At 44.7% G+C, this 24,829-nt stretch overlaps 1 protein-coding gene across 3 annotated transcripts in view; it reads right to left on the bottom strand.

The window, feature by feature from the left end:
- The window catches only part of LOC143981591 (uncharacterized), a 65,676-nt gene that overhangs the window by 26,379 nt on the left and 14,468 nt on the right, over positions 1 to 24,829 (bottom strand). The window contains exons 2-5 of one of the 3 annotated variants that reach the window (XM_077479570.1): positions 17,465 to 17,553; positions 15,236 to 15,568; positions 9,971 to 10,207; positions 4,968 to 5,069 (exon numbers count right to left, since the gene is read on the bottom strand). In XM_077479570.1, the coding sequence (XP_077335696.1) occupies positions 4,968 to 5,069; positions 9,971 to 10,207; positions 15,236 to 15,446 (550 nt within the window). In that variant the 5' untranslated portion in view covers positions 15,447 to 15,568; positions 17,465 to 17,553. The remainder of the gene's footprint in view (positions 1 to 4,967; positions 5,070 to 9,970; positions 10,208 to 15,235; positions 15,569 to 17,464; positions 17,554 to 24,829) is intronic. The other 2 variants (XM_077479568.1, XM_077479569.1) reach the window with 2 other exon arrangements.

Genomic DNA, 24,829 nt, shown 5'->3' with positions numbered 1-24,829 from the left:
AACTACAGCCCTCCAGCTGTTGCGAAACTACACATCCCATGAGGCATTGTAAAACTCTGACAATCACAGACATGACCGGGCATGATGGGAATTGTAGTTCCTGAACAACTGGAGGGCCATAGTTTGAAGAGCCCTGCAGAAGCCAATAGCTTCCCTTGGGTCGTACTTGGTCCGTCGGACCAGCATACAGACGAACGCTTTTCCCGATAGGAATTGAGTCCGTCGGACAGATTTGAAACATGTTCTATTTCTAGGTCCGTCGGATTTTTATAACGAAAAACGATTGGATTGTCCCACACGCGATCGGATTGTCCGATGGACTGATTCTGTCGGACCTAGTCTGCCGGAAAGTCCGGTCGTGTGTACGCGACATTAGAAAGGCATTCTTCCCACTAGCCATCAAAGTAAAAGGCATTTTTCTAAATGACCCCCAATGAATTGGTTTTAGTAGGGTTTCTTCGCCATATGAAAATAATTTCAGGGATTCTTCGACGGTTAAAAAAAAAAAAAAAAAAAAACGGTTGATCTACACTATATTGCCAAAAGTATTGGGACACCTGCCTTTACACTCACATGAGCTTTAATGTCCCCCCCCAGGCTTAGTCCGTAGGGTTCAATATTGAGTTGGCCCGCCCTTTGCACCTATAACAGCTTCAACTCTTCTGGGAAGGCCGTCCACAAGGTTTAGGAGGGTGTCTATGGGAATGTTTGACTATTCTTCCAGAAGAGCATTTGTGGGCCAACTCAATATTGAATTGAATATTGGGATGACGCCCTCGAAGCGGCAGATGACGGAGAGCCGTGTCTCCTCGTACTGCTAGACCTAAGTGCAGCGTTTGATACAGTAGATCACAATACTCTACTCGTCCGCCTCACAGAAGTAGCCGGAGTCCAAGACATAGATCTCCATTGGTTCGCGTCCTTCCTAGGAAATCGGTCACAGACAGTGAAACTAGGAAAATTCCTCTCCGAAACTCGGGCAGTCACCTGCGGAGTCCCTCAAGGCTCTCCGTTGTCACCCGTTCTCTTCAACATTTACATTCGCCCACTCCTTCAAATCATCAGATGCTCAGATCTCTGCTTCCACTCTTACGCTGACGACACGCAACTTTATTTCCGGATCAATGGAAAAAAAGATCACCAACAACAACTTGAAAACTGCCTCAAATCAATAGAGGACTGGATGACCACCAACTCCCTCCAGCTGAACCAATCAAAGACAGAGCTTCTTATCTTACACCCAAATCATAAGCCCGCAACCAAAACCTCCTGGTCTCCACCAACCGTCTTTGGGCAGACTATCTCCCCAAAGACCAAAGCAAAGAGTCTCGGGGTTATTTTAGACGCACAAATGTCAATGGATGCGCAAATAGGATCTGTAGTCAGTGGATCTCACCATCTGCTGCGCATGCTTCGCAGACTCATCCCTTTTATCCCAAAGAATGACAAAGCAGTGGTAGTTGGAACAATCATTAATTCACGACTGGACTACGCAAACTCGCTTTACATAGGATTACCACAATATCAACTTGCGCGATTACAACTGATCCAAAACACGGCGGCAAGGCTGATAACAGGAAAAAAACCCTGGGAATCCATTTCTCCTTCACTGAGGAGCTTACATTGGCCAACCGTAAAAAAATCGGATCACGTTCAAGACCCTTTGCCTCACCCACAAATGCGTGCATAGAGAAGCTCCGCAATACCTAATGGAGAAAATAAATCATTACACACCAAACCGCAGTCTTCGATCAGCCAACAAAAACCTCCTCCTCGTGCCCAAAGCCCGGTATAAATCCAAGGGGGATCGGAGATTCGCTGTCCAAGGGCCTCGGCTATGGAATGCTCTACCAATCAACATCCGCCTGGAAGAAAATCACCTGGCTTTTAGGAAAAAACTCAAGACCTTCCTCTTTTAGCAGATGATCAAAGCTCGCCACAGCGCCTAGAGGCGATTCAGTTCGCATTGTGCGCTATATAAGTATTTCATTCATTCATTCATTCATTCATTGAACCCTATGGACTAAGACTGGGATACCATTAACCACTTGCCGACCAGCCGTCATTATAACGCAGCAGGTCAGCTCGTTCCCGCAAATCGCCGTAGGTGTACATCGGCTCCTTTAGGAGCCATAGCAGCCTCGCGCACGCTGCCGGAGGTACGCCCCCCACTGCACGGCGGGGGGACCCGTTTTGCGTGGCCGGCGGCGGCGATGTCTTGGGGCCACCCGCGATTGCGGGAAAGAGAGCCAGAATGGAGATCGGTCAATGTAAACAGACAGATCCCCGTTCTGACAGGGGGAGGAGAGAGAGATCTGCTGTTCCCAGTGATCTCTCTCCTCCTCCAGTCAGTCCCCTCCACTCACAGTTAGAAACGCCTCCCAGGGAACAATTAACCCCTTGATTGCCCCCTAGTGTTAACCCCTTCCCTGCCAGTGACATTTACACAGTAATCAGTGCATTTTTTATAGCACTGATCGCTGTATAAATCTCAATGGTCCCAAAAAAAGTGTCAAAAGTGTCCGATCTGTACGCCGCAATGTCGCAGTCCCGCTATAATATCGCAGATTGCCGCCATTATTAGTAAAAATATATAATAAAAATGCCATAAATCTATTCCCTATTTTGTAGACGCTATAACTTTTGCGCAAACCAATCAATATACGCTTATTGCGTTTTTTTTTTTTTTACCAAAAATATGTAGAAGAATACGTATCAGCCTAAACTGAGAAAGAAATTCATTTTTTTATATATTTTTGTGGGATATTTATTATAGCAAAATAAAAAATATTGCTTTTTTTTCAAAATTGTCGCTATTTTTTTGTTTATAGTGCAAAAAAAAAAAAAACTAAAAAAATAAAAGCAGAGGTGATCGAATACCACCAAAAGAAAGCTCTATTTATGGGGAAAAAAAGGAAATCAATTTTGTTTGGGTACAACATTGAACGACCGCGCAATTGTCAGTTAAAGCGACGCAGTGCCGAATCGCAAAAAAAAAAAAAGTGCTCTGGTCAGGAAGGGGGTAAAATCTTCCAGGGCTGAAGTGGTTAAGGAGCACCATACGATGATACTTGATCACAAATGAGCTGCCAGAAAGAAGCCTTTACTGCGCCAATGCCACAAAAAAAAAAACCCAGTGAGGCGGGTCAAGGTGTTGTCAGGCATATTGTAACCCGGACTTTGTGGCTTTGACGCCTTTAAAGCCCCATACACACTATCAGATTTTCTGCAGATTTTGTCCTTCAGATTTACCAAAACCATATAATATGAGGTCAAACCTTAGGAGTTTCATTGTGTATGCAATCAGGCAGGCCCTCGCACTACATGGTTTTGGTAAATCCAAAGACAAAATTCAGCAGAAAATCTGATAGTGTGTATGGGGCTTAAGAATGATCACATAGACGCTGATCGCTCAGTTCTTGGTCTGCTGAGAGCGGAGAGCGGCGACTGTCAGTCACCGCTCTCCGCTCTGTTCCTCCAGTGCACACTGGAAAGCCAAGCTGATGTGGGGGTGGGCACAGGTGGCTTCGGCTCTCATCCACGTGCTAAGACCAAGCGCCAGCCATCAGTCAGGCATCTGGATGGATCCTGACAATAAATCGCAATCCTTCCACATCCTGGGAGCCGCCCCATTTTGGGTCACGGGAGAGCAAAAGTAAGTGAACCACAACAGAAGTATGGCTTTGGCCATAATTCCCTTTTAAACAGCACCAAAAGAAAGTATATGTCTCCAAAAAAAAAAATATATCAAATTCATTTGGGTACAGCGTTACACGACTGAGTCATTTTCATTCAAACTATCATAGTACTGAAGACTGGGTATTACAGGCTAGTACTTAATTGGTTAAAAAAACAAAAAAACAAAAAAAAAAAAAAAACGGTGTGCAAATGTACCTGGGGGAAATGATGCTGTTTTAAAGGCAAAGACACATCAAATATTGAATTATTATTATTTATTTTTTTTCCTGTTTATGAACTTTGTAGATTGTTGATAGATAAAACCATTTTACTGCATTACACACACATTTTATATATATATATATATATATACGTACTATATAATAATAAATATATATAATATAATATATACTAGGCTTGTGCAATTCGTTTCGTAACGAATCGAAATTCGGCCGAAAAAAGTTAACAAATTACAACGAATACGAAAGAAATATAACGAATGATTTCGAATGAATTCGACATGATTTGAAATAATTTCAAATGCATTCGAAATGATTTCAACATGATTTGACATTATTTCAACTGCATTCGAAAATATTTTGTCACCCGACTTTAGGGCCATGTATCTCGGGGTCACTTGGTGCTAGACGAGTCAAATTTGGATATGTTGTAGTGCTAGTACTATTGTGTTTGCATACCAAATTTGGGGTTTCTAGCTATAATTGACCCCGAGATATGTGGCCCCAAAATCGGGTTGCAAAATGTTATTAGTTATTAGAGCAGAGAATGACATTTTGCGACCCGAATTTGGGGCCACATATCTCGGGGTCACTTATAGCTGGAAACCCCAAATTTGGTATACAAACACAATAGTACTAGCACTACAACATATCCAAATTTGGAGTTTCTAGCACCAAGTCACCTCGAGATACATGGCCCTAAATTCGGGTCACAAAATATTTTCGAATGTGGTTGAAATAATGTCGAATCATGTTGAAATCATTTCGAATCCGGTAGAAATATTTTCGAATTTGGTTGAAATATTTTCGAATGTGGCCGATTTTTCGAATTCGGTAGAAAACTAAACGAAATCCGAAAACGAATTTAAGGAAGTTAACGAATATAACTAAACAAAATTAATGAATTAACGAATTAAAACGAAACAAAACTAAACAAATTTTTTCCTTTTGCACATGTCTAATATATACATACTATATAATAATATATATAATATAATATATATAAGTACTTTTTATTTATCTATACTGAGTGAAGTTCACTGTACTTACGTTTATACCGAAACACTTGGATGATGATCATAAAAATAATAAGAATAACTATAGGAAGAACAACAACAACAACAATAGTAGGAAAAATATGTTCTCCAGGCTCTGTAAAACAAACCAGAAAAGGACGTTAGTGATAGAGCAGAAAAACAAAAACAAAACAGAAAGAAGAGCCACAAAAGATCATAAAAGGTGGTCATGGACCTCACAGGTGGCGAGGGTTGCCACCTTTTCTTCAAGTCGAACCCGAACATTTTAGCGGCACACAGCAATTTTTATATATATATATATATATATATATATATATATATATATATATATATATATATATATATATATATATATATATATATATATATTATAAACAATACATATATTTTGCTATTGAATAACATTTCTGATCATATGAAGTTAATAACAAAAGTCCCCCTTTACATCAGAGTCCACAGAGTTCATCTTTTACATCTGAACTCGTAGAGTTCCCTTTCACTGTAAGGGGGGACTCTGCGGACTCTGATGTAAGGAAGAACTCTGGAGACTCCAACATAAGGGATGCTCTGGGAAACCCAGATTTAATGGGGAACACTGAGAACTCTGGTGTACAGAGAGGACTCTGATGTAAGGGGTGCTCTGAGAACCCTGATTTTATCTTAGTGTACTCACTCAGAGGCAGGAGCTCACTCACCCCTTGGCAGTCAGCACCTCTCATCCACATGTATCTGTCTGAGGCTGCTGGACTTCAAATTTCTGGCCCCCCATGTTTTCTTTTCTGAGGCACAGCCCTGTGGATTGGAGTGTGGGCAGACACAGAGGGGTAGGGGCAGGAGGAAGAGGTGCAGATCGAAACCCTCTCTCCTCTCCCATCTGTCTGTGTCTGTGAGGGGGTTGCTAGGTTGTTGCTGGCTTTGTGCAGTGTGCAAATAGAGTGTAACAGACACTCTCAGCTTAGACAACTGCAGCCAGCAACCCTGCTGGGAAGCCATAGTCCGGTCTGAATCATGTGTCCGGGTTTCAGGCAGTCTGAAACCCGGACACGTGATTCCAAACCCGAACTGTCCAGGTGAATCCCGGACAGGTGGCAACCCTACAGGTGGCCATCATTCAACTACTATACTATAGATGAGGTATGGGGGGGGGGGGGAAAGTCCTCCACTTGGTTGTGGTCGCCTCCAAGGACAGAATAAGATCTAAATTTCACATTAAAGTAGATCCGCGTTGCATCTCAGCACCACAAACCAGAAACACAATTTAATTCAATTTTTTTTTATATTCAAAGCAAAGTTCCCCATTGTCAGGTCTAGGCTCCTGCTATTACTAACAGCTCTTGTATTCCAATGCACAGAAGCTGCTCAGCTGTCGGCTAATTACCAGCTACTCGTTGTTTCCACAATGACTCACCTGATGTCCATCCTTGACCTTTCGTGGTTTCCAATGTGTGTGTGACTTGACCTGGCTGACTTCCCTGATTCCTGATCCTGACAACCCTGACTTCTGGCTTCCGATCCCGGCTCTTCAAATTAACCGCTCCGGCTTTCAAACCCTGGCTTCTGTTTTTGACTACACTCCTGATCTGCTTTATTTTTTGCTATGTCATTAACCACTTGCCGACCAGCTCATGCAGATATACTGCGGTTGGTCGGCTGTCCTGTGCGAACTGACGTACCTGCAGTCCACACAAGGAGGATAGCGCGTGCGCGCCAATCGCCGCAGGACCGTGCCTGCGGGACCCACGGACTCGATGTCTACCGGTGGCACGCGATTGCCTTGTACACAGGCAGAACGGGGAACTGCCTATGTAAACAAGGCATTTCCCTGTTCTGCCTTGTGACATGACAGGGATCTACTGCTCCCAGTAATCTCTGTCATGTTCCAGTAAGCCCACCCCCCCAATACAGTTAGAACACGCTGAGGGAACACACTTAACCCCTTAATCGCCCACTAGTGTTAACCCCTTCCCAGCCAGTGTCATTTATACATTGATCAGTGCGTTTGTTTTGTTTTTTTAGCACTGATCAATTTAATAAAGTCACTGGTCCCCAAAAAGTGTCATTTGGAGTGAGATTTGTCTGCTGCAATTCCGCTAAAAATCGCAGATGGCCACCATTACCAGTAAAAACAATAAAAAGCAAAAAAAAAATCCCTAAGGCCCCTTTCACACTGGTACGACACGATAGTTGTACGACTGTGGATCCAAATTTTCTCTGCGACTTGAAGTCCGACATGCATCCGATTTCAATGAACAGGGATCCGACTTTGATCCCCAACAATACCAGGCCGATATGAATCTTTAGTGGAAACTCCACGCACATTGTAAAAAAAAAAAAAAAAAAAAAAAAAAAAAAAAAATGGCATGGGTTCCCCCTCCAAGAGCATACCAGGCCCTTCGGTCTAGTATGGAATTTAAGAGAAACCCACATGCCATAAAAATGGCATGGGGTTCCCCCCAAAATCCATACCAGACCCTTATCCGAGCACACAACCCAGCAGGTCAGGAAAGGGGACGGGACAAGTGAGCGCCCCCCCCCCCAACCATATTAGGCCGCATGCCCTCAACATGGGGGGGTGGGTTCTTTGGGGCAGGGGAGGCCCTTCACCCCCCCAAAGCCCCTTGTCACCATGTTGATGAGGACAAGGGCCTCTTCCCAATAACCCTGGCCATTGGTTGTCGGGGTCTGCGGGCGGGGAGCTTATCTGAATCTGGAAGCCCCCTTTATCCCAGCTCCCTACCCTATTGTATGAATATTGGGTACATTGTACCCCTACCCATTCACCTAAAAAGTGTCCAAAATAAAACAGGTTTAAATGAAACAGTAATTTATTAAGCTCCGTCAACTCTTCCAACTTCTTCTCCCCTCTCCGGCTCTTCTGCCTTCTTCGCTGATGTCTTCTGCCCATCATGCCTCGGGCGATGATGTCATAAGGGGCGGGCCTCCTGTGACCCCTCCCCCATGTCAATATAACAAGTGGCACACAGCTCACCCAGCATTAGAGAGCATTGAGTCAACATTGGAAGAAGAACAGAGGGAGAAGACAGCGGAGAAGACCCGGCAAAAGAGCGAGAAGATAGCAGGGAAGACCCAGCAGAGGCAGAAGACAGTGGACAGAGGGAGAGGAACCAGAGAGGGCTAAAAGATCTCAGCGGAGAAGACCCAGAGAGGGGAGAAGAACCGGCAGAGGCAGAAGACATCAGCGAAGGATGCAGAAGAGCCAGAGAGGGGAAAAGAACCGGCAGAGGCAGAAGACATCAGCGAAGGAGGCAGAAGAGCCAGAGAGGGGAAAAGAACCGGCAGAGGCAGAAGACATCAGCGAAGGAGGCAGAAGAGCCGGAGAGGGGAGAAGAACCGGCAGAGGCAGAAGACATCAGCGAAGGAGGCAGAAGAGACAGAGAGGGGAGAAGAACCAGCAGAGGCAGAAGACATCAGCGAAGGAGGCAGAAGAGACAGAGAGGGGAGAAGAACCGGCAGAGGCAGAAGACATCAGCGAAGGAGGCAGAAGAGACAGAGAGGGGAGAAGAACCAGCAGAGGCAGAAGACATCAGCGAAGGAAGCAGAAGAGACAGAGAAGGGAGAAGAACCGGCAGAGGCAGAAGACATCAGCGAAGGAGGCAGAAGAGCCAGAGAGGGGAGAAGAACCGGCAGAGGCAGAAGACATCAGCGAAGGAGGCAGAAGAGACAGAGAGGGGAGAGGAACCGGCAGAGGCAGAAGACATCAGCGAAGGAGGCAGAAGAGACAGAGAGGGGAGAAGAACCGGCAGAGGCAGAAGACATCAGCGAAGGAGGCAGAAGAGCCAGAGAGGGGAGAAGAACCGGCAGAGGCAGAAGACATCAGCGAAGGAGGCAGAAGAGCCAGAGAGGGGAGAAGTACTGGCAGAGGCAGAAGACATCAGCGAAGGAGGCAGAAGAGCCGGAGAGGGGAGAAGAACCGGCAGAGGCAGAAGACATCATCGAAGGAAGCAGAAGAGCCGGAGAGGGGAGAAGAAATTAGAAGAAACATCGGACCTGTTTAATAAATTACTTTAAAAACCAAACTTGTATACTGTGTTTTATTTTTGATACTTTTTTTTTTGGTGAATGGGTAGGGGTACAATGTTTACCGATACTCATTCACATAGGGTAGGGGGGCCAGGATCTGGGGGCCTGCTTGTTAAAGGGGGGCTTCCAGATTCCGATAAGCTCACTGCCCACAGACCCCAACAAATAACGGCCAGGGTTGTCAAGAAGAGGCCCTTGTCCTCATCTACATGGGCTTTCACACTGGAGGGGTGCGCTGGCAGGGCATCAGAAAAAGTCCAGCAGCTTCTTTGGAGAGGTGAACTCACTACTCCTCCACCGCTCCTCCCCATTGAAATCAATGGGGTAGTGCTGCGATACCGCTGGAAAAAAATGCAGCTCCGGCGGCATTTTGAGGGTGGATTTAAGCCCTTAAAACCTCCCCACTAGCGGCTGAATAGCGCCGTAGACGATAGTAAAGCAGCTCTAAAAATAGTGCCGCTTTACCGCTGATGCCGGTGGCGGCACAACGTGAAAGGGGTCTTAGTGAACGGGAGGAAATTAGCAAATAAATTTAAGCATCGCTACTACTACAATGGGATCCCTGTTTATTTTTGAATCCCCCAACATTCTCCTGAATTGTTACATCCTAGTAACAAAAAAATACAATGTAACAATTCTAGAGAACACAGGAGGTAACTAGCAGATAAATGTAACCATTGCTACTACAGATCTTCTAATTCCCTCCAGTGTTGTCTGGAGTTGTTACATTGTATCTGTTGTTACTAAGATGAATTTATTTCCTATGATCTTCAGCTCCATCAAGTGGCCATGAATGAACCTGTCTTCACTACTGCCCAATATATTTGAAGAACAATCAACCAGAAGTCAGGATAGCTGGAGAACATCTAATTTTGCAAATGAACAACTGGTTAGTTTGCCCAAAATGAACATACATGCAGTTCTGAGGGATGAATAGATATGAATTTTTTTTTTTTTTTTGGCTCTGTGTCTCACCGGTCTTGTATGGGATGATTGTTATAGATTGGCTATCCTTGGACACCGTGTTGTTCACAGTGCATCTCACAACCACATCCTCTTTTGGTCGGGGTGCCATATATGTCTGTTTAGTAGTCTCAGTTTCTCTTCCATTGACCAGCCATTTGTAGGTCACATTGATTGTGGAGGACACACAATGCAGGATAATCGTCTGATCGGTGCTGATGTCAAAGATGATGGGTTTGGAAACTCGATCTGCAAGAAAAGAACATCACCTCAGATAGTAATGTAGCACTTACCCCCAAAGGAGCTGCTGGTTTGATTTGGGCCTGCACTCTGCTAATAAACCCCATTAACTTGGCTCAGTCCCCTTGACACAGCTGTGGTGCAATACAATACAGTAGAATATAATATAACACAATATACCTGTATTGACACTTCAGGATCCATGGCCTCCATCTGCTGGGGGAAAACAATACTCCACACAAGGGGATACTTAACCAAAGTATATTTTACTATAAGTATCGGCAAACAGGTGGTTACAATAATTGTGCTGTCATCCCAACATAGAATGACAGAACAATGACTTTTGATATAACGATTATAAACAATATAATTACATGGGAGCTCCCCCTACTTTTATAGCTATGTGTGAGATCTCACTTAAAGTACTCAGTCTTTTTGGTCTTCTTGTCTTCGCTAGCAATGATAATTCCTTATAATTTGTAATCCAAGGGTTAAAGTAATTAAAGTTGAGTTAAGGATGATCTTAGTGTTGCTTCCGTAACTATAATATAATACTTGAGATGCGATAGTAGGTAGGCCTTATGCCTGCCTAGTGTCAGTTGCTATACTCCTCCTCCATGGGACTATAGAGCCCAGCGAGGCCTGTATATAAGTCTGACTAGGTGCAAAGTTTAGTAAACTGTGGGCCGCAGCCCGCTCACCAACTGGATCAAAAGCTCTGTATGGTAACGTTGGTCCGGTGTTTGCAGCTCGCTTCTATGTCATCTGACTCCGTCACTCCGTCCCATTCCGATAGGTGGACCTGGTCTTCCGATGCTCAAACGAGTGTCTCTGGATCTTCCCAATCCGATCTCTGTGTCTCTGGCACTTCAGGTCACTCACACAACAAGCAGGGTTGTGCTCCGCAAGGTCAACAGGCCGCTTCCTCCGGGAGGCCTCCTCACAAGTCCTCACAAGCAGGCCATGCATTCCTAAGCGACCTAAGATGGCCGCTCGGGCTCCTTTTATGTCCTACCCAGCATGCACTGTCAGAGAGAGTGTCCATGGGTGGGTCACCTGGCATCCTGGATAAAAAGGTCAACTCTCCAGTGTAAATAACAGTCACTTCCTGTACCATCTGCTAGATGGTGCCAAACACTACGCCACAGAAACGTCCATATACTTTCATTGTAAATGCTAACATAATTTAGTAGGCAAGGATGCCAGCGCTACAGTAATATAAAAACATTGACCCATTTTTAACACCTTCACATCGCCATCACATATATGCGGCACCATGGAAGTCGGCACTGATGGGAGCCAAAGACGGGTTCCTGATCTTCTGATCACTGTGACAACCAGTGATTTTTCTATCGCCCAAACCACCTGGACCCTATTCCCTCGCAAATGCTATGACCAGCCTCTGGTGATAGGAATTCCACACTCTCTCTAACTCACATCTTCAATCCCTCCCTCTCTTCCGGCATCTTCCCCACTAGTCACCCCCATATGCTTAACTATTTGCTAACCACCCGTCTCAGATGTACTGCGGCAAGGTGGCTCGGCTGCGCAAATCGCTGTACCAGTATTGCGATTCGTGTATTAGCTTTCGTGGGCGTGTGTGCCGGGGGAGCCAATCAGTGGCCCTGCCGGGCCGCCCGCGATCATTCCCAGCAGAGACAGAATCTCGTCCAATTCTTTTTTATATAATTGACAAGGGTCAGATCAAAGGGGCACAAATCTGGTGATCTCCCAAAATCTTTTCCATCTTAGTCATATAATCACATTTGTCCAAGACGATTAGGAGTGTGTCTATGGGACTGTTTGACCATTCTTCCAGAAGCGCGTTTGTGAGGTCAGGCATTGATTTTGAACGAGAAGGCCTGGCTTGTAGCCTCCGCTCCAATTCACCCCAAAGATGTTCTATTGGGTTGAGATCACGACTCTTTGCAGGCCAGTCAAGTTCCTCCACCCCAAACTCATTCATCCATATCTTTATGGACCTTGATCTGTGCACTGGTCCAAATCATTTGGTGGAGGGGGGATTAGGGTGGGGGGGGGTTGTTTTTCAGGGGTCGGACTTGGCCCCTAAGTTCCAGTAAAGGGAACTTTTAAGGTTACCCCATAGTCAATATTGAGTTGCCCCACCCTTTGCACCTATAACAGCTTCAACTCTTCTGGGAAGGCTGTCCACAAGGTTTAGGAGGGTGTCTATGGGAATGTTTGACCATTCTTCCAGAAGAGCATTTGTGAGTTCAGGCACTGATGTTGGACGAGAAGACGTGGCTCGCAGTCTCTGCTCCAATTCACCCCAAAGGTGTTTTCTATGGGGCTGAGATCAGGACTCTGGCCAGTCAAGTTCCTCCACCCCAAACTCGCTCATCCATGTCTTTATGGAACTTAGGAAATAACCTAATATTTATTTTTTTCCTTCGCCATTCACATAGAACAAATGTTTTGTGATTGGAGGGATTTTTTTTTTTTAAATATAAAAAATATATATAATTTTATATATATATAATTTAATAATAAAAAAATTATTCACTATGGCTTCTGACTTGTAGGCCCCCGAGTCCTCCTTAGTCAGATTCCTTATGGTCAGGGATCCGTTAAGCTGTAAGTCAGCTCTGTCTGCCAGGCGATAAAAATGACGGTTTAGTGGCTTCAACTCCATATCCACCAGTTTGTTGTTGTTCAGCTTCCAGTTTATTTCTGTTGGGACCCCGGAAAACTTTGGCACCAGAGTGACATCATCGTCAACTGCTTTCTGGACCAGGAGTGGTGGCAGAGCTGTATACAGAGCAGAGGGAGAAACCTCAATATGGAAGCAGTAAGCAAGTGTTCTGTGTACAGCACCGCAGTATATGTCAGAACTATATACGTGTATAATAATAATAGTGTGTGACTGTGGGGGGACGGACATTAGAGTGTAAGCTTCTCTGGTGCAGAGACTGCTGTGATTGGCTCAGTGTTCTCTGTACAGTACTGCAGTATATGTCAGAGCTATATAAATGTATAATAATAATAATAATAGTGTGTGGCGGAGAGAAAGAGAAAAAAGGAAAAGAAGAGAACATGAACAAAAGAGGATGAGAAGAAGAAGAGTAGAGGAGAGGAAAAGAAGAGTAGAGGAAGAGGAGAGGAGAGTAGAGGAAGAGGAGAGGAAAAGAAGAGTAGAGAAAGAGTAGAGGAGAGTAGAGGAAGAAGAGAGTAGAGGAGAGTAGAGGAAGAGAAGAAAAGAAGACTAGAGGAGACGAAAAGACGAGTAGATGAAGAGGAGAGGAAAAAAAGAGGAGAGGAAGAGGAAGTGGAGAGGAAGAGGAGAGGAAAAGAAGAGTAGAGGAAGAGGAGTAGAGGAAGAGTAGAGGAAGAGGAGAGGAAAAGAAGAGAAGAGGAAGAGGAGAGGAAAAGAAGAGAAGAGGAAGAGGAGAGGAAAAGAAGAGAAAAGAGGAAGAGAAGAGGAGAGGAAGAGGAGAGGAAAAGAAGAGTAGAGGAAGAGTAGAGGAAGAGTAGAGGAAGAGTAGAGGAAGAGAAATAGGAGAGGAAAAGGAAGAGGAGAGGAAGAGGAAGAGGAGAGGAAGAGGAAGAGGAGAGGAAGAGGAAGAGGAGAGGAAGAGGAAAAGTAGAGGAAGAGGAGAGGAAAAGAAGAAGAGGAGAGGAAAAGAAGAAGAGGAGAGGAAAAGAAGAAGAGGAGAGGAAAAGAAGAGGAGAGGAAGGGGAAGAGGAGAGGAAGAAGAGAGGAAAAGAAGAGGAAGAGGAGAGGAAAAGAAGAGGAAAAGAAGAGGAAAAGAAAAAGATGAGAGGAAGAGACGAGTAGAGGAAGAGGAGAGGAAAAGAAGAGTAGAGGAAGAGGAAGAGGAGAGGAAGCGGAGTAGAGGAAGAGGAGAGGAAGCGGAGTAGAGGAAGAGGAGAGGAAGAGGAGAGGAAAAGAAGAAGAGGAGAGGAAAAGAAGAAGAGGAGAGGAAAAGAAGAAGAGGAGAGGAAAAGAAGAAGAGGAGAGGAAAAGAAGAGGAGAGGAAGGGGAAGAGGAGAGGAAGAAGAGAGGAAAAGAAGAGGAAGAGGAGAGGAAAAGAAGAGGAAGAGGAGAGGAAAAGAAGAGGAAAAGAAGAGGAAAAGAAGAAGATGAGAGGAAGAGACGAGTAGAGGAAGAGGAGAGGAAAAGAAGAGTAGAGGAAGAGGAGAGGAAAAGGAGAGGAGAGGAAGAGGAGAGGAAGAAGAAGAGGAGAGGAAGAGGAGATGAAAAGGAGAGGAAAAGGAGAGGAAGAGGAAAAGGAGAGGAAGAGGAGAGTAGAGGAAGAGGAGAGTAGAGGAAGAGGAGAGGAAAAGAAGAGTAGAGGAAGAGGAAGAGGAGAGGAAAAGAAGAGTAGAGGAAGAGGAAGAGGAAGAGGAGAGGAAAAGAAGAGTAGAGGAAGGAGGAGAGGAGAGGAAAAGAAGAGTAGAGAAAGGAGTAGAGGAAAATAAGAGTAGAGGAAGAAGAGAGGAAGAGGAGAGGAAGAGTAGAGGAAAATAAGAGTAGAGGAAGAGGAGAGGAAAAGAAGAGTAGAGGAAGAGGAGAGTAGAGGAAGAGGAGAGTAGAGGAAGAGGAGAGGAAAAGAAGAGTAGAGGAAGAGGAGAGGAAAAGAAGAGTAGAGGAAGAGGAGAGGAAAAGAAGAGTAGAGGAAGAGGAGAGGAAAAGAAGAGTAGAGGAAGAGGAGAGGAAGAGGAGAGGAAAAGAAAAGTAGAGGAAGAGGAGAGGAAAAGAAGAGTAGAGGAAGAGGAGAGGAAAAGAAGAGTAGAGGAAGAGGAGAGGAAAAGAAGAGTAGAGGAAGAGGAGAGGAAAAGAAGAGTAGAGGAAGAAGAGAGGAAGAGGAGAGGAAGAGGAGAGGAGAGGAAGAGGGGAGGAAGAGTAGAGGAAAAGGAGAGGAAAAGGAGAAGAAGAGGAGAGAAAGAGAAGGAAAGGAAATTAGAGGGAAACCAGAACAGAGTGTTATGCCCTGTCTAGCACAATGGCCATGCCTGGAAGATCTCAATATTATTGGGCAAATCTGATATCACAAAACCTACAGAGAAAGAACTCACCGATGACAGATAATACCACCACATTGTCTCCACGATTCATTTTATTGGCAGCTCGGCAGTAATAGACCGCGTCATCGTTCTGGGTGACTCCCACCAGGGTCAGGTCCAGCGTCCCCTGTGAGATGTCTCCTGAAAAAACGGTACGTCCTCTGAATTGAGAATCCTGATTGGCCAGATTGACCTCTCCATTCACAAACTTGTAGACCTGCATGCTTCTTCCATCTTTTCCCACCTTCTCCCAGATGACTAGCAGGTGTTCCTCTCCTTGTATAAAACTAAATGAACATGGAAGACGTGCAGTGTCATAGGCTATAGAGGTCACTCGGACTTCACCTGTGTAGAGATAAAGAAGAAAATCTCAGTGGAGTTCCTGGCATCGTGGGCCCTTTTAGTTGTCAGTTACAGTATGTAGACATTCAGTAATTAGTACTACTACTGGATTTGTTCTATAATCTTGTGAGGAAGTTGTGTCTTAGATGTTAGTAGTCCAAGAACATGATGGGATATGTGAGGGTTTGAGAACCACGTTGTTACGGCTAGAAGAGACAATGGTGTCCTATGATGTTCAATTACTTTTTTCCGGTATACTGCAGAGCCTACTGAGAACTTGAAGTGATTGTAAAGCCTTGTTTTTTTTTGTTAAATAACAAACATGTTATACTTACCTGCCCTGTGCAGTAGTTTTGCACAGATTGGCCCTGATCCTCTTCTTCTCGGGTCCTTCTTTGCTGCTCCTGGCCCCTCCCTCCTGTCTAGTGCCACCACAGCAAGCAGCTTGCTATGTGGGCGCCCAAGGCGAGCTGCAGTTCCATATGTCCATTCAGACACTGAGCTTTGGTTCGGCCCGCCCCCTCTCCTGATTGGCCAACTGACTTTGATTGACAGGTGTAAGCCCTTGTACACATGGTCGGACATTGCGACAACAAAATCCGTCGGATTTTGTCCGAAACTTGTGTTGCATACACATGGTCGGACAAAGTTGTCAGAAAATCCGATCGTTCAGAACGTGATGACGTAATTTCGTTACGACGGGACTACGTTCACGCTAGTAGCCAATAGCTTTGATGTAGGAATTTGATCTGAGCATGCGTGGCACTTTGTCCGATCGGAATTCTCTACAAACGATAGGACAAAGTCCCATTGGACCATGTTGTCGGAAAATGTTATAGCCCAGCTCTAAAACTTTGTCGGTCGGATATTCCAATGGAAACAGTCCGATGGAGTCCACACACGGTCGGATTATCTGACAACAAGGTCCAATTGGACATTCTCCATCGGAATGTCCAACCGTGTGTACAAGGGCTAAGGGACAATGGTGCTCTATGATGTCACATCACCTGTATACCAACTGTGAAGGATATTGAGGATGCAAGAAAATCTGAAACCAGAAAAAAAAACCTCTGACAGATGATAAACCAAGTATGTTCCTTGTTGGACCTCTGTTGGGCCTCTGTAGCTAATGTGTACAAAGAGAAAAATGGAGAGGAAAGCCTTATGCCCCGTACACACGAGCGGACTTTTCGGCATCCAAACTCCGACGGACCGAGTCCGTCAGACTATCCGATCGTGTGTGGGCTGCAACGGACTTTTGATTCGCCAAAGTCTGACGGACTTTAGAAATGAAGCATGCTTTAAATTTTCCCTTCGGAACTCCGCCGGACCCGGTCCCCTTCGAAAAATTCGCTCGTGTGTGTGCTACTCCGACGGACTAATACCGACGCTAGGGCAGCTATTGGCTACTGTCTATGAACTTCCTACGTCGAATCCAGTCGTACATCATCACGTTCGACTCCGTCGGAGTTTGGTGTGATGGTGTGTGGTCAAGTCCGTTAGGTCGAAAAATCCGCCAGAACTCCGTCGGAACTCCAGCGGAACTCCTTTGGAGGTCTGTCAGACTTAATCCCTCTCGTGTGTACGGGGCATTACAGACAAAAGAGACAAATAGTGTTTGGTCACAATGGTCAATGGACACATCGCTTTTCACCTGTATGTGGACTGCAGAGGCTGTCGAGGAGGTAAGAAAACATCTGAAACCAGAGAAGACGCGGGACAGATGAATAGAACTCAAGCCAGACCAAGTATGTTCCTTGTTGGACATTTGTCTCAACAACACCAACTTCATGTACAACAATAACATCTACAATAGCTACATGGCTGTGCTAAGGGATCACCATTCTCTCCCACTGTAGCTAACCGACACATGCAAGAAAATGGACAGGAAAGACTTACAGCCAGAAGAGGCAATGGTGTTCTATGGTATAACATCACTTTTCATCTGTATGTGGACTGCAGAGGCTGTCGAGGAGGTAAGAAAACATCTGAAACCAGAGAAGACGCAAGACAGATGAATAGAACTCAAGCCAGACCAAGTATGTTCCTAGTTGGACATTTGTCTCAACACCACCTACTTCATGTACAGTGGTGTGAAAAAGTGTTTGCCCCCCCCTTCCTCATTTCCTGTTCCTTTGCATGTTTGTCACACTTAAGTGTTTCGGAACATCAAACCAATTTAAACAATAGTCAAGGACAACACAAGTAAACACAAAATGCAATTTGTAAATGAAGGTGTTTATTATTAAAGGTGAAAAAAAATCCAAACCATCATGGCCCTGTGTGAAAAAGTGATTGCCCCCTAAACCTAATAACTGGTTGGGCCACCCTTAGCAGCAACAACTGCAACCAAGCGTTTGCGATAACGTGCAATGAGGCTTTTACAGCGTCCTGGAGGAATTTTGGCCCACTCATCTTTGCAGAATTGTCCTAATTCAGTTACATTAGAGGGTTTTCGAGCATGAACGGCCTTTTTAAGGTCATACCACAACATCTCAATAGGATTCAGGTCAGGACTTTGGCTAGGCCACTCCAAAGTCTCCATTTTGTTTTTCTTCAGCCATTCGGTGGTGGACTTGCTGGTGTGTTTAGGATCATTGTCCTGCTGCAGAACCCAAGTTCGTTTCAGCTTGAGTACACGAACAGATGGTCGGACATTCTCCTTCAGGATCTCTTGGTAGACAGCAGAATTCATAGTTCCTTTTATCACGGCAAGTCTTCCAGGTCCTGAAGCAGCAAAACAGCCCCAGACCATCACACTACCACCACCATAATTTACTGTTGGTATAATGTTCTTTTTATGAAATGCAGTGTTCCTTCTACGCCAGATATACTTGGACACACACCTTCCAAAGAGTTCCACTTTTGTCTCATCGGTCCACAGAATGTTGTCCCAAAAGTCTTGGGGATCATCAAGATGTGTTGTGGAGAAATTGACACGAGCTTTGATGTTCTTTTTGCTCAGCAGTGGTTTTCTCCTTGGAACTCTGCCATGCAGGCCATTTTTGCCCAGTCTTTTCCTGATGGTGGAGGCATGAACGCTGACCTTAACTGAGGCAAGTGAGGCCTGCAGTTCCTTGGACGTTGTTGTGGGGTCTTTTGTGACCTCTTGGGTGAGTCGTCGCTGCGCTCTTGGGGTAATTTTGGGCGGCCGGCCACTCCTGGGAAGGTTCACCACTGTTCCATGTCTTCGCCATTTGTGGATAATGGCTCTCACTGTGGTTCGCTGGATTCCCAAAGCTTTGGAAATGGCTTTATAACCCTTTCCAGACTGATAGATCTCAATTACTTTCTTTCTCAATTGTTCCTGAATTTCTTTTTGTCTCGGCATGATGTGTAGCTTTTATGGATCTTCTGGTGGACCTTACTGTGTCAAGCAGCTCCTATTTAAGTGATGCCTTGATTGTGAACAGATATGGCAATAATCAGGCCTGGGTGTGGCTAGAGAAATTGAACTCAGGTGTGGACAACCACAGTTATAGTATGTTTTAACAAGGGGGGCAATCACTTTTTCACACAGGGCCATGATGGTTTGGATTTTTTTTCACCTTTAATAATAAACACCTTCATTTAGAAATTGCATTTTGTGTTTACTTGTGTTGTCCTTGACTATTGTTTAAATTGGTTTGATGTTCTGAAACACTTAAGTGTGACAAACAAGCAAAGGAACAGGAAATGAGGAAGGGGGCAAACACTTTTTCACACCACTGTACAAGGATAACTTCTACAGAGAGGAATAAGGAAGCTGTGGGAATCACCATTTTCTACTACTGTAGCTAACCTAATAAGGATATCATCTACAGACATGTCTGTGCTAAGAGACCCACCCATAGATAATCAGTACATGGAAGAAGTGGAGACGAAGGCCTACACAGAAGAGACATCTGAAACCAGAAAAGACCCATGACAGATGAACAGAATTCAAGCCAGACCAAGAATGTTCTTTGTTGGACCTTTGCCTCAACACCACCTACTTCACATACAAGGATACCTTCTACAAAACAGAAACATGGCTGTTTTAGGGGTCACCCATTGCCACCCCCGTAGCTAACCTGTACATGGAGAAAGTGGAGAAGAAGGTCTACAGCCCTGAAGGCACAATTGTCTTCTATGGTGTCAAATCACTTTACACATTTGTATACCACCTGCAGAGGCTATTGAGGGGGAAACATCTGAAACTACTGTAGATAAGACCTTTGAAAGCCCTACAGGCAGAAGAGACAATGGGGTCCTATGATGTCACATCACTTTTCACCTGTATACCGACTGTGGAGGCTATTAAGGGTGTAAGGAAATATCTAGATAACTAGATATGACCCCTGACAGCCGACTAGACCAAGTATATTCCTTGTTGAACCTCTACCTTGAAACTACCTACTTTATGTACAAAAGGTAAGGTTTACAAACAGGTACATGGCTGTGATATGAGATCACCATTGCCTCCCACTATAGCTAGTCTTCACATGGGGGAAGTAGAGAGGAAGGCCTTACCGGCAATGGTGTCCTGTGATGTCACGGCTCTTTTCAGCATATACACCCTGCAGAAGCTATTCAAATGTAAGGAAATATCTGAAACTAAATATGACCCTGATAGCTGAACAGAGCTCAAGACAGGCCGAGTATGTTTCCTGTTGGACCTTTGCATCAACACCACCTACTTCGTGTACAAGGATAATTTCTACAATCAGGCACCAGGATCATAGCAGTACTATGGGATCACTATTGTCTCCCACTGCAGCTAAAATGTACATTGGGAAGTGGAAAGGAAAACCTTACAGTTAGAAGAGACAATGGTGTCCTACGATGTCATATCACCTCCCACCTGTATACCAACTGCAGAGGATATCAAGGATTCAAGGAAACATACAAAACCAGAGAAGACCCTTGATAGCTGGGTAAAACTCAAGCCAGGCCAAGTATGTTCCTTGTTGGACCTTTGACTCAACACCACCTGCTTCGTGTACAAGGATAGCTTCTACAGAGAGGAACATGGGAGCTATGGGATCACCATTGTATACTACTGTAGGTAACCTGTACACGGAGGAAGTGGACAGGAAAGCCTTACAACCGGAAGAGACAATGATGTCCTATAATGTCATCACTTTTCACCTGTATACCGATTGCAGAGGCTATTGAGAATGTAAGATAACATCTGAAACCAGAGATGACCCATGATAGATGAATATAACTTAAACCAGACCAAGTATGTTCCTCCCTGGACCTTTGCCTCAACACCACCTACTTAATGTACAAAGATATTTTCTACAGAGAGGAACATGGCTGTGCTATGGGACCACCATTGTCTCCACTGTAGTTAACCTGTACACAGGGCCGTTTTTAAGTCAGGGCAAAAGGGGCAGCTGCCCTGGGCCCTGTCATTGTTGTGGGACCCAAAGAAGCTGCCTCACACTTGCCAAATATCCCAGTTTAAATTCCCTTGTCCCTTGAGGTTTTAGTCCCGTGCTGTGTCCCGATATCCCAGTGTGAATTGCTGCTACTAAAGCTCTGCCCTATTGTGGTGTACAGATGATTTACATGTAAATTACCGGAATTCATATGTAAATAGCGGTAGCATTCATATGCAAGTAGAGGCGGCCGGCAGCATTGATATGTATATAATGCCCCCCTGAGGTCATATCCACAGTAATCTCTAGTAACCAATCAACAAGCAGAAATCATGTGCTGTAACCTCTAGCAACTAATCAGTGAGCCGTAATGTGTGCTGTACCTTTGGCGACCAGTCAGTGAGCGGTAATGATACACTGTAACCTCTGGCAACCAGTCAGTGAGCGATAATGATACACTGTAACCACTGGCAACCAGTCAGTGAGCGATAATGATACACTGTAACCTCTGGCAACCAGTCAGTGAGCGATAATGATACACTGTAACCACTGGCAACCAATTGCAATAGCTGCCTGATCTGATTTTGTGAACTGAATTTGAGTCTAGCTGCTATTTATTGTATGTCTCAGAGCAGGTGGAGAGCGAAACTTCATGGGGGGAAGGGGCCCCAAGAAAATTTTTTGCCCAGGGTCCAATCAATATTAAAGACGGCCCTGCCTGTACATGGAGGAAGTTGGGAGGAAAACCTTACAGCCAGAACAAAGGTTTTCTATGATGTCACATCACATTTCACCTGTATACTGACTACAGAGGCTATTGAGAATGTAAGGAAATATCTGAAAGTAGAAATGACTCCTGACAGCCAAACAGAACTCAAGCTAGACCAAGTATTTTCCTTGTTGGACCTTTTCCTCAACTCCACCTACTTCATATACACAAGGATAACTTCTACAGGCAGGAACTTGGTTCCACTATGGGATCACCATTGTCTACAGCTGTAGCTAATCTGGACATGCATCTGCTCTTCTTCTTCTCCCACCCAGGACAACCAGGCAGAGGTCTTAGCCCTTGTACACATGGTTGGAGATTCCGACAACCAAATCCATTGGAGTAATTCCGAGGGATTAATTTCCGGAAGTGATGTTGCATACACACGGTCGGACTAAGTTGTCGAAAAATCCGATTGTACATAATGTGATGACGTTATTTAGTTACGACGGGACTACGTTCAGGCTAGTAGCCAATAGCTTTGGTCTAGGAATTTGATCTGAGCATGTGTGGCACTTTGTCCATCGGAGTAGGCTACACATGATTGGAGTATGTCCGATAGGAGCATTTTGGCAGAAAATTTTACCGGCAAGTTGGAAAAGTTGGTCCGTCGGAAACAGTCCGATGCAGACCACACACAGTCGGAATATCCGACAAAACGGTCCGATAGGACACATTCCGTCGGAATCTTGACCGTGTGTACAAGAGTTTAGAAGGACATTGAGAAGCAGGTGTACCCAGACTGGAAGTTCTTATCTGCCACATAGCTAGTCACGGTATCCTCTATACGTCTTTAGGACCTAGTGCAGTGATGGCGAACCTTGGCACCCCAGATGTTTTGGAACTACATTTCTCATGAAATACATGCACTCTGCATTGTAGTGGAGCATCATGGGAAATGTAGTTCCAAAACATCTGGGGTGCCAAGGTTCACCATCGCTGACATAGTGTAATGCAGGGGTTGACAAATTTGCTTGGAATCTAGGAGCCAGCTAAAAAAGTTAGGAGCCAGGTCCGTGACGGCGATCTGGACCTGTCCCTGGCCTGACATGGAGACGAGTGAGGGGAAGAGAGCCCCCAGCCCCCCACCTGTCTCCAAGTCATTGCCCATAGCTCTTAGAGGGACATTTTTAAATTGCATTTTAGTGTAAATATGAGATGTGAGGTCTCTCTGACACCAGATCTCATATATAAAAGAGGACCTGTCATGCTTTTTTTCTATTACAAGGGATTTTTACATTCCTTGTAATAGGAATAAAAGTGACACACATTTTTTTTTTTTTTAAAAGAACAGTGAAAAAAATAAAAATAAAAGTTAAAATAAGAAAAAAAAATGTTTTAAATGCGCCCTGTCTCGCCAAGCTTGCATGCAGAAGCGAACGCATATATGAAAGCGGTGTTCAAACCACACATGTGAGGTATCGCTGCGATCAGTAGAGTAAGAGCAATAATTCTAGCCCCAGACCTCCTCTGTAACTCAAAACGTGCAACCTATAGAATTTTTTAAACGTCGCCTATGGAGATTTTAAAGGGTAAAAGTTTGTCGCCATTCCATGAGCGGGCGCAATTTTGAAGCGTGACATGTTGGGTATCGATTTACTCAGCGTAACATTATCTCTTTCACAATATGAAAAAAAAAAATTGGGCTAACTTTACTGTTGTCTTATTTTTTTTATTAAATAAAAAATTTTTCCCCAAAAAAAGTGCGCTTGTAAGTCCGCTGTGCAAATACGGTGTGACAGACAGTATTGCAATGACCACCATTTTACTCTCTAGGGTGTTAGAATAAATAATTTAAAAAATAAATAAATAATATATATATATTTTTTTTTTTGTTTTGTTTAGGGGTTCTAAGTAAAGGGATGGAGAAAGACTGGCAGGCAATTCCATTAGCATTGTTGGTTGTAATTCCAACGGCCACCACAAGAGGGCTCCAGATTCCAGAAGGAACCATAGGATCACAGAAGGCCTCAAAGCCGGGGGCTCAATTACCGGCCGCCTGCGGCGCGGCCCGATGCGATCGCGCGTGGGGGGGGGTCCACGGAGACGGGATACCCCCAGCTATGCTGCCCCAGGCGCAAGGTCGCTGATTCTAGTCGCCAATGCGACCTGGCGACCGGGTTTTGTCGAGCACTGGTGTAATGACCCAGTATGATGTATGTATATACAGTTTGCAAAACATCTAAAAAATGCACGTCTACGCACGCAATAGTGCACACAAAAAAACCTTTAAATTACCAGAAAATGTCCACATGATGATTCAGGAGACCACCACCAAGTCACTAGTTCAGGCTTGTGGATGACTCCTGAGTCAAAAAAAAAAAAAAAAAAAAAAAAAGAAAGAAATGAAATACAAGTTTTTGTGGAACACACAAAGGTGTAATAACAAAACAAAAATTCATAGCTGTCTGTCCATCAGGACTGCGTGTAAATTCGTTCTGTGCAAATGGGGAAAAGTCGAATGTTCTCAGGCGTACTGGACATTCCCTGCAAATTGAATGCCTGAATGCGTAAAATCATGGCCACTAAATGGCACAAATGTAGCAAAGCTACCGATTACCTCCACCAGCTCGTACTAGTTGTACTTCTCTAGGGGTTCCCAGCGTTGATAACCCAGTAATTGTAGAGACCAACACCTGAATTCCTTGTTAGGATTTTTATTTTGCATAAAACGGTTGAACAAACTCAGTCTCTAAGTTGGGAATAGAGGGTATCAGGGTAAAGTTTATCTCAGGTGCTTGGAACTGATGACTTCAATAAAAGTCTGTCTCTGTATATAATCCAGGGAATGGCCACTTGCAACTGGATTCTTTAACTGTTGGATAAATCCTTGACCTTGGATCAGTGCCGGGACAAGGTCATCCAGCGCCCAGGGCAAAGACGCCAAACTGCACCCCCCTTTCCCTTAGGGTTAGGGTCAGGGTGCCCCCCTGCAATAAACCATTGCGCCAGGGGCAGCCGCCCCCTCCGTCCCGGCTCTGCCTTGGATCTAGCAGCCAACAAGTAATTCTAGCCTTGCAAAGTTTCTCACACAGACTCGGTTGAAAAAAACGTAGCTGTAACCGGAAGGATAGAGGTAGGAACTTTCCTTACTGTACCAGAATCTTGCAGCCGGTCCGGCGATACCGTAAAAAATGTGGATTCAATGTC

The sequence above is a fragment of the Lithobates pipiens genome, unplaced genomic scaffold (genome assembly GCF_037356315.1).
Source record: "Lithobates pipiens isolate NorthernLeopardFrog02 unplaced genomic scaffold, aLitPip1_a1.2 Scaffold_16, whole genome shotgun sequence".
NCBI lineage: Eukaryota > Metazoa > Chordata > Amphibia > Anura > Ranidae > Lithobates > Lithobates pipiens.
This window is presented reverse-complemented; position numbering and strand designations above follow the sequence as displayed.